This window comes from Protopterus annectens, chromosome 12.part0, assembly GCF_019279795.1.
Source record: "Protopterus annectens isolate FY-2018-M chromosome 12.part0, PAN1.0, whole genome shotgun sequence".
NCBI classification, from domain to species: Eukaryota; Metazoa; Chordata; order Ceratodontiformes; family Protopteridae; genus Protopterus; species Protopterus annectens.
The window spans coordinates 1189385035-1189400048 of NC_056746.1; the positions used below are offsets into that span (position 1 = coordinate 1189385035).

The 15014-nt window shown below is 41.8% G+C and overlaps 1 protein-coding gene across 6 annotated transcripts in view; it reads right to left on the bottom strand.

Moving 5' to 3' along the window:
- ZNF335 (zinc finger protein 335) overlaps nt 1-15014 on the bottom strand; it is a 1318033-nt gene that overhangs the window by 1008098 nt on the left and 294921 nt on the right. For all 6 annotated transcript variants that reach the window (XM_044090241.1, XM_044090238.1, XM_044090239.1 and 3 more), the window contains one exon: nt 5605-5745. In XM_044090241.1, the coding sequence (XP_043946176.1) occupies nt 5605-5745 (141 nt within the window). The remainder of the gene's footprint in view (nt 1-5604; nt 5746-15014) is intronic.

A 15014-nucleotide genomic window follows, 5' to 3' on the forward strand; every position in this document is an offset into this window, starting at 1 on the left:
GCAGCCCTGCAAGAGGCCTCCAAGGAATCAAAACCACATTGCAAAGTATGTTTTCCAACTTGTTCAGCAGAATGCAATAAATCCTGCAACTCTATTTTCCACACAGACAGAAATCAACATCATTTTCTGTTTAAGTAAACCCATGATATGCTGTTGATATTTAAGCATATGAAATTGACAGTTTAAAGTCCTGATTGCCAAGGTTGCAGACGTGTAAACCTTCTTACCCCATCTATCCAGCGCCCTGGAATCTCTATCAGAAGGGGTAGGATTTTTTAGCAGTAGAAGCCTTAATGCCCTTGGGACCCTGAGAAATGGTTTCAAGGTCAGCAGTAGGGTTTTTAAAGAGGAATTTGTGGGAGAGAGAAACCCTGTAATATCTGTCTGGCTTACTAGGAGCCGGAGGCAGGGAATCAGGAGTCATACTGAACTCTGAGGAAAACATCAACAATGTCTAGAACAGGAGGTATAGCCAAAGGCCTATGCTGAGGAAGAAGAAGGAAATCCCCAAGTCTCTTTTTAGATTCTGAGAAATCCTGACTCTCCCAATGAAAGTGTTCCCTTAAGGTATGCAAAGTTTCTCCAAAAGAAAAATCCTCAGGAGGAGAAGCAGAAGGGATGGAATCTTCTGCATCAGAGTCCTCATAAGTGGGAATAGATAATTCCTGATCAGAAGAGGAATCAGATGAAACAGAAACCTGATCTGAAGATTTATAGTCAGTGCCTTGCCTAGGCCTCTTAGCAGGAGGGGGATGGGTACCCCTGATCAAGGTAATTAAATCCTCAGCCATTTTGATCATTTGTTTTTTAGGCATTGGGGCCTGTATACGTGGCCCAAGCGTCAGTTTTTTAGACATAGAACTAGTTTTTGGCCTTAGTTTTGAAGATGATGTCTGTTTGATATACAAATCTTTAGGCCTGAAAACACCCTCAGAAGCCGGTGACTGCTCCGAACGGGTCTCAGTAGAGGCCTGCAAATCAAAAGTAGCAGGTACCAGGAGCTGCGAAAGCACATCACTGAGTACCGGCGAAGCGGCAACTAGCTTAGGAGAAGCTTCATCGGTTTTGGACCTCGATGGTCTGTCTGTCTTTTTCTTTGCGTTTTTTTTAGGTATACCGGTAGTCGGATTGCTAACCGACGACATTTCTGGATAGTTAAATCTCGAGCCAAAATATTTAAAAGCAAAAATATACTAACGTTTAATATTGCGTTGATTAAATTTAGCACAAAACCGACAGCAAGGCACGTTGTGGTCAGGGCCTAGGCAAGGAATACAGTATAAATGAAAATCCTTCTGAGGTATTTGCTTCCCACAAGTAATACAATTATTATCTTTTACTGACATTGGTAAGGAGCAAGAAAAAGTTTCCCCAACAGGGTACTTGGCTTTTAATTGAAGACTTCAGTTCTGAAACTTGAAAATGAAAATTTCAGGAGTCGGCCGACTGGCACTTGCGAACTGCTTCTGCTTCGGGCACCGCACAGCAAGAAAGACTGATGTAATGGCATTGGCTGCATGTTTTATACCCCTGATGACCTGACGTCATGGAAGAAGGGACAGCAACCAAGGACCCAAGACTTTGTTAATCAGGCCGACTGAGGGCAACCTGCCAGCAGATTACCCAAATGTAATGACTGCAACAGTGAAACGCGAAGAACATCTATATTTAAAACCCATTTGTCCTGGGTAATGAGTTCCCAGTTTTTTGCCTGCAGAGCAATCTTTCCCTCTAAAGGAGCAGTCAGTTGAGAAGTGCTTGGAAGTTTTAAAGTCAAGTCATTGAGACAGTTTACCATATGGGGGAGTCTTACTACTCCCTGATTTGGAAGTGGGAGCCCCCTGCTGCTTAGTCCTGTACGTACCCTGGGACTGAAGCCTGGGTGTTCTGCTGGATCTGGGTTTGGACTGAGAAGGCCTGGAAGAGGCAGGAAAGGACCAGTTCTTAGAGGGAAAATGCCTACTAAATCTTGGAGGTTGTACTTGTAGGAAATTTTTAACAGTTTGCATAGATTTAGCTTTTTCCTCCATCTTTTTAAGAACAACTTCTGCTTTGTTGCCAAACAGGCGGTCCTGATTTAAGGGAGCATCCAGTAATTTAGCTTTAACATGATCCGGCAAGGATTGCTCCTTAAGTCAAGCATGTCTTCTAAGTACAGACCAAGTGACAGCAGCCCTACAAGATGCCGCTAGTGAATCAAAACCACATTGCAAAGTATGTTTTCCAACTTGTTCAGCAGAATGCATTAAATCCTGTAAATCCTTACTTTCAGCACAATCAGGAATCAACATAATTTTCTGTTTAAGCAATCCGATAATATGCTGCTGATACTTTAAGATATGAAACTGGCAGCTTAAGGCCCTAATGGCCAAAGTTGCAGAAGTGTATACCTTCTTACCCCATCTATCCGGCGCCCTGGAGTTTCTATCAGAGGGGGTAGGATTTTTGGCAGTTGTAGCCTTAATACCCTTGGGTCCCTGTGAAATGGTCTCAGGATTCGCAGTAGGATTTTTAAAAAGGAACTTGTGAGAGTCAGGAGAGTACAGTTTTGTACCTACCATAAATGTAGATGTTCGAGTGTTCACCCTGCTGCAGTCATCACACTTGGGTTATCCTGCCATCAGGCGGTCCCGCAGTCGGCCTGAGTTCCAAAGTCTTGCTGTCGGTTGCTGTCGCTTCTTCCCTGACGTCAGTGCGCCAGGGGTATATAAGAGGCATCCAACGCTATTTTCTTCAGTTTTTCTTGCCCCAGATATCAGGTGCCCCCAATAGGTAGGCAATATATATATTGCTATATAAAAATGTACATATAAAAATAAAACAATACCTTCAGGCACAAGCAAATACACCACAGAGGTTGTATAGGATAGAAAGGTATAGATATAGTGTATAGGATAGAAAGGTATAGATAAGTCCAGCTAGTTCAGAGGGGATGGAGGGAGGGTAACCTGGACTGCAGCAGGGTGAACATTCGAACATCTCCATTTATGGTAGGTATAAAACTGTACTATGTTCATCGTGTTACCCTGCTGCACTCATCACACTTGGGTTGAATCCCTAAGCTAAGGATGGGTGGTGGAGTTAAACAGGGTTAGAAAAAGCTAGTAGGCCCTGCAAAACTGCAGTGGCAAAACCAGCTCTAGTCTTAGAATATAGAGGTAAGTGATAGTGTTTGGTGAAGGAGTGCACTGAACTCCAAGTTGCAGCTTCCAGAATATCCTTGGTTGGCACCCCCCTGAGAAAGGCTGCTGATGTAGCTGTAGATGAGTCCATACGCTTTTCAGGTACCATTGTAATTTCCTCATATGCAGTTTTGCAAATGGTATTAGTAGTATGCAAGATGCCGTGAATCCCAAGGCCTGCAGGATTTTTCTTGCAGGGAGTTGGGTCTTTGTTGCCATTATTTTGAAGTATTGAGTCAGCTGTTGTTGCTTGTCTGGCGTGAGATAAGCCATCTGGGCTGTTGTATTCAAGCTGGCACCCAGGAATATTATGCTTTGTGAGGGCACTAGTTTTGATTTCTTTTCATTTACTGTGTACCCTAGGCAACTTAGAAGGTGTTTGACAAATGCCAGATGCTTTAAAAGAATGTCCTTGCTTTCTGCTTGAATAAGGCAGTCGTCCAGGTATGGGTATATTTTAATTCCTCTTTGTCTGCAGTATGCAATTACTGGTGCCAGGCATTTTGTGAAGACCCTGGGCGCAGTAGATAAGCTAATTCTTATCCTGGAAAACAGCTCTGCTCCTAGCAATAACCTCCGCTAGGCGAGTCTCAGAGTTTCAGGCACTCATGGCTGTGGAACCTTTTATTATTTTCTATCATGACAGGGTTTCTCTGAGGACAAACCCTACATTTATGCCTAAGGTAGTGTCCAGTGTGGCCCTTAACCAAACAATTCATTTGCCTACTTTTTTCCCAAACCCACAGAATAAGGGTGAGAGACTTCTGCATTCTTTGGACATTCCAAGGCAGCTGCGCTTCTACTTGGATAGAACCAAAGCTTTCAGAAAGATTGAACAACTTCTACTGGCATATGCTGCAGGATCACAAGGGAAGCCTTTCTCAAAACAGACTATTTCAAAGTGGATAGGCCACTGAATTCATTTCTGCTATTCTCAGCATTGCAAATCAGTGCCTAAGGGTATTAGGCCACATTCAACCAGAGCAGCAGCCACTTCAGCAGCCTTCCTTAGAGGAGTACCAACCAAAGACATCTTAGAGGCTGCAACTTGGAGTTCAGTGCATACATTTACAAAGCACTATCACTTACCTCTCTACTTTAAATCCAGAGCAGGCTTTGCCACTGCAGTTCTGCAGGGCCTGATAGCCTCTCCTAATCCTATTTAGCACCAGCCTCCCAACCTTAGCTTTGGGATTCAACCTAATTGTAATGACTGCAACAGTGAAACACGATGAGCATAGTACAGTTGTATACCTACCATAAATGTAGATGTTCGAGTGTATTCACTGTTGCAGTCCAGGTTACCCTCCCACCATCCCCCTTTTCTATGCTGGGACTTATCTGTACTTCTCTATTCTATACAACCTATGTGGTGTATTTGCTTGTAGATGAAGGAAAAGTTGTTTTTTCTGTATGCATGCTTATTGGCATAATTTAGCTTTAGGGGCACCTGACATCTGGGGCAAGAAAAACTGAAGAAAATGGCGTCTGCTGCATCTTTTATACCCCTGGCGTACTGACGTCGGGGAAGAGGCGACAGCAACCGACGCTGGACCTAGACTTTGGAATTCAGGCCGACTGAGGGTAGCCTGCCAGCAGGATAACCCAATTGTAATAACTGCAACAGTGAAACACGATGAACATCTGATTACTGAATTATGAACAGTTTAAAAAAGTGTACCTTTCATAAAGAGACTACACAGAAAGTTTACAACAACAGCTATTGCTGGCTGCACTGTTTATTTGTGCAGATCTGTAAACCTGCTTAGCTCATAGTTTTAACAGGCAGCAAAGACAACTTCAGTCTAATTTAGTGAGTTTGTCCTGAAAGTTAGGTTATAAATCAAAAGCAGAGAAGATCATGTGCTACCTTCAGAATTTGAAGTAGTTGTTCAGGAAGTCATAGGATATGTAGTTTATGAATGTGTGTGTGCGTGTGTGCATGTACCTTTCCATGTTTAGACAGTCTAATGTACAAATTAAATTAACATACCCCATGACAAAGTATGTCTTTGAAGATCTTTAGACTTTAGGTGTGCAAGATCCTGCACCTTGAGGTGTGCCAACATCCTTTAATAAGGCATGTCATCTATTTTTTTATCTATTTGAAGGACAACACCACTCCAAAAAGCTAATCCATCAGATATATTTCATTATCTGTAATAATTCTTCTGGATATGGCCACTATGGAAAATAAAACCTGCATCTTTTTTCATCTTAGAGTTCAGGTCCAGTGTATAATCACAGCTATATCTTCCAAAGTTTGCTAAAATAGTAGCAGTCTGCAAAGCTGGTTTCAGTCATACTACAAAGGATTATATTCAAACATCTGCTGACACCACAGAAGCAAGAAGATATGAAGTGCACCCCTTTCCCTGATTATAAGGCTGCATGCATGATTTCTTAAGCTACGACACAATACCATCACAGTCATCAATTGCACCAGCATCCACAATATCATCCTCCTCTTCATCTTCCTCTGCAGCCTTGTCAGCATCTTGATTCTCAGATGAAGTTTCCTTTCTTGGACGGCCACGCCCACGTTTCTTCTGGAGGCTTCCACCTTTTAAAGGAGAAATCAACAGGATTGTTAAAAGATGAAGCTTTACACATATTCCCTGGTAAATCTTGAAACAGAAACACACTAAATAATGTTGCATACATCAGATCTGCCTAAGAAACACTAGACACATCCACTTCTGGGTAAGAATCATACAGCTGGCATTCCTTACATTGGACTTAACTGGGCCCTAATGCAGTGTCAGGTACTATGATTCAACTTTCCCACTGTGTAATAATAAAGACATCACTTCAACACAGCAACCAACCGTCCTTGGACACATGGGTGATGGACTATATGCTTCACCATAGCTTCACCTCCCAGCATAACAGAAGAATGTATCATTAGAACTGATGGTGTAATTTCCTTTTATGACAATTAATGCAAAGGATGAAGCCTATGAGTTGTTAGCAAGCTGCTTCACGTAGTCCAGGGTTTGATTCCCTCAAAGTTCAAATCTATTTCTAAATCTGAACTTAAGCATATACTTAAAAATAATATTAGCTGAATAGCACAATGCTGAGTTTTCACACTACAATATTTCTCTTGTGCATTAATACACTGCTAGTCATTCTGTCCATCTATGAGTCAGTGAGACAAAAAATGTGTAGAGCAGTTTTGACCCTAACAAATCAGAATTTACTCAGTGCCTTTACCAACAGCCTTCTTCTTGAAGAAAATGGCCAGATTACTAAAATGGCCATCAGCATAGTAATTATGCTGTTAATGCCACGCCATACCCACCACTCAAGTGCCTTGAATTACTTCCAAATCATTTCAATCTCTTTTGTGACTGTATTTTTTCTAAAACATGGACTTCAAACATTTAAACATCTCTATCTTCATTTGTCTAGAAAAAAACTATACCGCATTTGATTTTGCTGAAAATGAGTAAATAGGATACCTATCCATTATATGTGCATATGGCACCAGACCCTAAACAGAGTATAAAACTTTTAAATCTTGACTTTTCCCTAGCATTTCTTCTAAGGATCTTTATTCAAGAAGAAAACATTCATATGGATTGACAAGCTCCTAACTAGAGCTGCAGGATAAAAATAAAATTTGTAAAGTTACAAAAACTACAGCTAGAAAATCCCTGAACCTACCTTCACCTAACAAAAACTGAAATATGAAACTTTTGACTGGTTTCAGTTCTTAGGTTCTTCAGATAAGCAAATGTCTCTGAAGATTATGCCCTGGCTGCCTTTTGTTCCTTAGCTGAAACACCCACTGGCTAAACCTACACCACTACAGCATTCCAGATCCAAAAATAAGATACCAAATCATACAGTCCTGCTAATGCTAACCACTATTAACCTCTTTCTCCTTAAACATCCATACACTACCCCTAAGATTTGATCTACCTTTATGCCCCATTCTCACAGCACACACAAATTAAGCTTCAAAATATTCATGGAACTCAAGTCTATGAAGTTAATTCAAGAGATCCTGGCCCTCATAAAGGCCACTAGAGGACGAAATTTAAGGTCATTGGTTCTTGGGACACACCGGACTGCTACAACTTCATTCAGAAATTTGCAAAAGTTCAGGTCACACCTAAAAATTATTTTGAGATAACAGCAACTGATGAATTTCTAAGATATGGTATTACACATTATCCACTACAGTAACTCTGAAAGCACTGGAAAGGTTTTGGAAACTCATCAGGCGCCATTAAAAAAAAAAACAATATGCTTCCATTCAAACCTTTAATAATTGGACACTTTTGCTCATTCATAACGTCTAGCATGTTCTGCAATTTTTCAAAGAACACAAACAAAGTAATTTCAAATGAGTTTTACTTTCAATAGAAGTCACAGTACATTCATTTCTGGGCACCCAATTTATCCTATTCAGGGTCATGGTGTGCCATAACCTATACCTTTCGCTAAGGAAGAGAATCAGTCATGGATGGGATGCCAGTTCACTGGAGGATACATATACCAGACAAAACACACATGCAATTTTAAGGAATGCCAATTCACTTACCTGCATGTCTCCCCACATACACAAGCACAACATGTACAATGTAAATGGAATGCACTCCAATTGGAAACTGAACTGTAGAACCAAATACTGTGATGTAGCAAAACTAGCAGGTGCATCACTATGCTGCCCCAGTCACCAGAAAGTACAGTTGTACAAGTAAACTTAACATAACAGATGATGTTTAAATGATCACAGCTGTAGTAGCCTCAGTCATATGGGTTAAATCCTGTCATGTTCCCAAACTATCTGGTAGCTCAAGCTGAGCTGACAAGTTTGAGCGCCGAGCCCTTCAGACATTTCCTGCTAACAGAAAAAGGGGACTGAGCTCTGAAAGGAAAATGCTAGAAAGAACAAAAATAAATAGCCACACCCAGGCATAAACAGCATACCCAAAAACAAGTAGGATGGAGGGAGGGAGCAGCAGCAATCATTTGAATATCTATGGTTATGGTAAGTTTACTTACACATCTGTACTATTATTCATCATACTAATCACTGCTGCAGTAGTCTTGGCTATATGGGTAAACTACACTAGCTTACTAAATTTGAGAGGTAGAAGAAAAGTCCAAGATCCCTGGAGAATGGTCCTTGCAAAGCCTGATCTAGTCCTAGAGAAGGAATCAAGCTTATAGCGTTTTGTAAAATTATGTACAGGGGATCAAGTTGCAGCTTCTAGAATACTTCCAACCTTTCCAAAAAGCCACAGATGAAGCTTGTGCCCTGGTAGAGTACACCTTGACCCTAGCTATAATAGTTTTGTTGTGGTGACTATTAAGAAAAGTTAATAGCCTTAGTCAACCATTTGGAAATTGTCTGCTTTGACACAGGTTGTCCCTTCTACTTACCTTCCCGAAAAATGAACAACTGATCTGAAGATTTAGTTCCATCAAGACAGTACCCACGATGTCTGTGGACATCCAAGGTATGGAGCATCCTTTCACCTTCATTTTTAGGCTCAGGAAAGAAAACTGGGAGAAGGATAGTTTGGCTTAAAGTAAACTCGGATACCACTTTAGATATGGAAGGAGTATTAGTTCTCAAAGAAACCCTGGTCCATGTGGGAAATGCAGTAGGGTTGACTCACCACAAGAGCTTACAAATAACTAGTTTTATTAACACAAAATTAAAATCCCAAGGAGGGGGCCACCGGCTTTCTTGACGGCCTCTTATTAAAAACCCCTTTCAAAAACATTTTGACAAGAAAGTACTGAAAGAGGAGGCTCCATGGACAGACATGGTGAATGGCCGATAAATGAACCTTGACAGAGGAGTAAGAAAGGTCATAGGATAATAATGGACACAAATATTGTAAAACTAGAGAACAACTTTTCTGAATGGGTGCTGGTTATGTTGTTGGCATCAACTAGAAATCTTTTTCCATTTGCTACTATATGATTTTCTAATATTAGGCTTTCTTACCTCCATTTAGTACCTATGGCACATCCTCAGTAAACAGGTGCCTAAAGGGGAATTCAGACCCTATCATCCAGGCAATCAACTAAAGTTGATCAGTGTTGGGGTGAATCAAACAGCCCTTTTCTTTTAAATCCAGTCTGTAAAGAATCTTGTGGTAATTTTCCCTAGCCATTTCCAAACAAATGGAAAACCACAGCTGAGTGAGCCAGAAGGGAGTCACCACAATGATCCTGAGGGTCAACAGTATCCAGGATATTAGTGGAAAGTGTGAAAGATCATACAGGAACATTCTTGTCCAAGGAAAAGAAAAGACAAACGTCTTCCAGGCCTTCCTGCATGGAGTCCTAGAGCAAACTCTTGTCAGCTGATTGTTCAGTGTTGAGGTCTACTTGAGGAACTTCCTAAAGATGGATCAAATCCTGGTAGACCCTCTGCTCTAGTTTGCATTCTTGATGGTCTGCCCTCTTGTCTGCCACACAGGTTTTCACTGACAGAATGTGAATCAGTTTGTGTTGTGAAACAATATTCCAAGCTAACATGGCTAGTCTGCACAGGAGGTATGACCTGGTTCCTCCTTGCTTGTTGATATTGTCTGTAACCATTTGAAAAGGTCCTGGAGACCCAAGATAACCATCAGACAGTTGAGTTGTTCAGGGCAAATATCTCCTTAATATTTCAGTAGTTACATCTGTCCTTGGTGTCCCACACTCCCTGCACTTTTACCACTCCTGAAATTGTTGCCCAAGCAATATCCGAGGCATCTTTGTTGACTGAGTACTTTGAAGCAGGGAGAGAGAAAAGGAGACTTGGATTTAAGGATACTTATTGTCTCTACTAAATAATTTCTCTTTTGACAAATTTCAGCACTGGGATTTGAAAAGATAAAGGGCATTAGTGCTTGGAACCAAAGAAAATTCAAATACTACTGTATCTTTTTGCATGTGGAGTCTTGCCACGGGTATCATGAGAATCAAAGATGCCATAAGACAAAATCCTGAGGTATTCCGTCACAATGAGAAAAGTCTGAGTGGAAAACTTTAGAACTAGATTTCGATCTATTTTTTTCCTGTGGAAGAAACGCCAAGGTGTCTAGTTGACATCCGAGGAACACAAATCTGTGTGAAGGATTCAAAGGAAGGATTAAAGTTCTCTTGAAATCTTAGCTTGTGTAAGAGATCTCTCACCCAAGAGAGAGACAGCCAGATTCTAGACACTGTGAAAAAGTCTCTGCAAAGATAAACAAGTCATCAAATACGGAAAAGTGTGGATACTCTGTAGCCTGCAATGAGCTATAATTGAAGCTAGACACCTTGTGAACACTCTTAGCGCAAGTGGATAGTCCAAAGGGTAAGGCAGAGAACTGATAATGTGATCCAAACACAGAAAACCTTAAGAAATGTTGAGTTTGGATGAAAGAAATGTTGAGTTTGGATGAATAGGGATGTGATAAGCATCTTTTAAGTTTAGTCTTACAAGGAAACTTGAAAGAAGAGATAAGAGGTTGTGAAGTGACACAATTCTGAATCTGAGCACTATCACAAACAGGTTTAGGAAACTGGTCTCCAAGCATTTTCTTTCTTTAGCATTAGGAACATCCTTAGAAGAAGAAAGTGGTTCTATCACTCCTTGGAACATCATGTGATGAAGAACCAGTGGAAACAAGAGTCTGATCTGGAGGATGAGGAATGACTACCTGGAAAGGAGGAATTTCCTCCCACTGCCATCTGTAACCTTGATGAATGGTTTTAAGAACCCATTTGTCTGAAACTCTGTTGAGAAAAAGAAAACTGGATATTAAGACTTTCTGGAAGAAAAAAGGGGCTAGGGTCACAAGGTCTCTTGAATAGTCATTCAGACTCGTTAGACTATCCTTTGTTTTGGGTGGTTCAAAATTCCATGATCAGCTTGCCCCTTTCATCACACCTTTTCTTCACCTCTACAGCAGAGGGGTCAAACACAATCTCTTTCCAAGGGTGAATTTAAAATTTCAGTTTTAACATCACCTGGGAGGTTCTAAGAATGCAGTAATATAAACCTCCTTGAAAAAATACAAATGACCATAGCCCTAGAATAAGTATTAACAAAGTCATATCACATTGTAAACATGGAGTAGTAACCTGTGCAACACAAGAAACTAAGTTAAAGCAGATGGCGTCCAGGTTTAATTCAGGCTACAGATCATTCTTGTCAAGTAGTATCTGGTAAAAGAAAGTTGGGCATCTCTTTTCCAGAAGAAATTCAAGTTTCTAAATCTGAACAGGAAGATGCAGGGATTGATGCAAGTTTTTTTCCTCAAGTTTCTGACTTTTTAGGCAAGGTTCAAATGACAAATTCACCACAGTAACAGGAACAGACAAGCAAAAAACGGAGGGTAATGTTACTCAATGCTAGAAGTTTACATCTCAAAATGCAAGCACTCGAGGCACTCCTTAAAATGGACAACATCGATATCTGTGCAGTGACCGAGACCTGGTTCAAGGCTCCAGAGAGCACCCCTGCATTACCAGGCTATAACTCATACCGCATTTTTCGGCCATCTAACCTGGACCGGAACACCAAAGGCAGAGGGGTGTCCATATTCATTAAGGATATCCACACCTCCAAGCTAGTTGCTCAGCACAATGCATCTGAGGTTATCCAAGTGCAACTAACTCTGGGCAAAACTGCAATCCAAATTGTAGCTTGCTACAGATCCACCACCATGCCCCAGGATTCCCACTCCTCTTTTCTTGATATACCGGAAAATATTAGGGTTCAACCAAACACCCTAATAACGGGCAATTTCAACTACCCCACCATTAACTAGGAAAACTACTCATGTACCAACTCCTTCACTCAACAATTTCTGGAATTCATAAACTCCAATGCCCTGGATCAACTTATCCACACCGCCACCAGGGGCAACAATACCCTAGACCTAGTCATTACCAACACGAGTGACCGGTGCTCCACACCTGAAGTCAACTCCTCGTTGGTCAGATACGACCATAAGCTAATCACCCTAGATAGCCACATCCCACCCCCACCCCCTCATTAAGGAAACCATGGTAAAAAATTTCTCCAAAGCCAACTTCATGCTTCTTAAGACAGAAGTGGCAAACTTCATGACACCCATGCAGATGGACAATACAGTTACGACTGCTGAATCCTACACAAATGCACTCTATAAGCACTTACACGAGTACATGGATCGTGCTATTCCAAACAGAACCAAGATGCTATCCTCCAAAAAAGGAAGTAAATCTGGCTGTCCCCTGCCTTAAACAAACTCTACAACAGAAGGAAGAAACTGTTGCAAAAGAGAGTAAAAATCCAATGAGTGGAGAAGCTCTCTGGTCAGCCTCAGTAAGAAGCTGAGATCCCTTACAAGATCCTCCAAAGCTAGCTATGAAAACAAATTCGCCATTGATTCTAAGGACAACCACAAAGCATTCTATAGCTATGTCAAGAATCTCAATGGCAACACCCAGATATGCTCTGAGTTACTGCACAACGGCACAAAAATTACAGAACCAACTGATATTGCCAACATCCTGGCAGATAGGTTCAGTGCCAACTTTACCCCCCTCTCACCCCCTAAAGGGCCCGTATCTTTACAGGAAGAATGCAGAGTCCCTGTAATCACAACTACGCAGGTAAAAGCTGCACTATCTAAAGCCAAAAACACAGCACCCATGACACCGGACAACATCCCAGGCTGGGTTTTACATGAACTTCAGAACGAACTGGCTCCCCACCTAAGCACCATGTTCAATCATAGCCTCACTTCAGGCTTTGTGCCCACTGGATGGCGCACAGCAAGAGTTAACCCACTCCACAGAGAGGGAGCCACCACTGATCCCGAGAACTATCGCTCTATTAGCCTGATGAGCCTGGTCTGCAAGGCCATGGAAAGTATCATCATGGAACTCATAAAGACACTGGTAACCTCCAAACTCTGGACCCCACCCAGTTCATGTCTGTGAAAGGCAGATCATGCCTCCTGAACCTGATTGACTTCTTTGAGGCAGTCACCAAAACCGTAGACGAGGGTAAGGTGATTCACACAGCCTATCTTGACCTCGCCAAAGCTTTCAACACCATCCCCCATTCTGGAATTATAGCTAAACTCACTAAACTAGGTATAAATCCCTACGTCACAAGATGGGTTACCAACTGGCTCACTGACAGAACCCACACTGTAAAAGTTGTAGACTCCAAATCTGATTTCAAACCAATGACAAGTGGAGTACCTCAGGGTTCAGTCCTGGGACCTCTCCTGTTTGGTACCTACTTCTTTGAAGTACAGGCTAACAGAGAAGGCCTCTGGCTAATGAAGTTCGCAGATGACTGCAAACTAAGAGCCATAGTCAAGTCCCCAAATGATGTGGACATCCTACAGAAGGGCCTCACTGAGACAGATGCCTGGTGTCAGAGCCATGGCCTCAAGCTCAATGCCAAAAGGTGCACTGTAATCCCCTTTGGTAAAACCTCTGTACCCATGAACTACCACACAGGTGGCAGTCTACTTAATGCCGAATGTGTGACAAGAGACCTTGAACCCAGGTGGGCAGTAATCTCTCCTTTGATAATCACATCGCCACAGTAGTCAGGAAATCCTTGTACATGGCACACCTCATCACAAAAGGGTTCTCATCCAGGAAAAAAGAGGTCATTGTTCCCCTCTACTCGACACTCATTAGACCCATTATAGAGTACAATGCCCCTTTTGGAATGTACCTCACAAGACATCTGCAGCAACTGGATAGGCCACAGAAGTACCTCACAAAGAGGATTACTGGCCTCAAACAGATGCCCTACACTGACCATCTCAAAAAGTCCAGCTTTACTCCGTAGCATATCGCCTACTCTGAGGTGATCTCTGCCTAACATATAAAGCTATGTCAAACCCAGAGCTGTTGGACATGCTACACCTAAAGAAATCCCAATCCCACTGAGCTATACGCTCTAGGGACCTAAACCTTGTCACCGCAATAAACAGGACATACTGGAGGGATAGTTTCCTGTCCCAGAGACTTCCCATACTCTGGAACAAGATACCCATCTATGTCAAGCAAAGTTCCTCATTAGCACCCTTCAAGAAAAATCTTGATGAGTGGATGGAAAATAGGAAATACACCCCGGGGATCACTTCTGTGGCTCTGCTCGACAGAGGCATAGGAAAATAAGTTTCTTGGGTGGCTTAAGCCAGGCAACACTGTTGGCTAGGCTTACTTAGGGGCCCTTGGGCCGATAGCCTAGTACCTACCTATGAACCTATGGGATTCGGTGGAGAGCTCAGCTTCTGATTCTCCCTGTGGGGGGGGGTCTCTTTCTCTGAGACTATAGCTATAATGTTCCTGTGTTTTCAGTGGGAGAACACTGAGGTTTTTCAATTCCTCAGAAAATACTAAGTTATTACATATGGATTTTTCCAGATCCTATGCACAATCCAACTGTTCGGAGTGTTTTTCAGTATGTGTGCATTACTGCCTACAATTTTCCTCCTAGCCACCTGCCCCTAAAGAGGCAAACAGAATGTATAAACTTTTTCATTCTTTTAAATTTTCTTACACTATTCCCAAACCTGACCCAGCACCTATAGCTTTAGTTGATCCCACTGCTGCTAAGCACCTAGTCAATTCCAATCATATTCTTTCAGATAATGTACAGAGAATCTAAAAAGCTCAAGTTAGGTCTTGTATCCCACCTTTAACCCAGAAGGTCACAGGACTAAAAAGAAAGAAGACAAAGGATTAGTCCAGATAAAAATCACTTTAGCTAGCACATCTAGGAGACACTATCTGATGTCCTCCCTGTAGAAGGAATAATCGCCTTGTTGAAGTTTATTAGTTTATCCGGTTAAGTAGGTAGATCAACAGGTC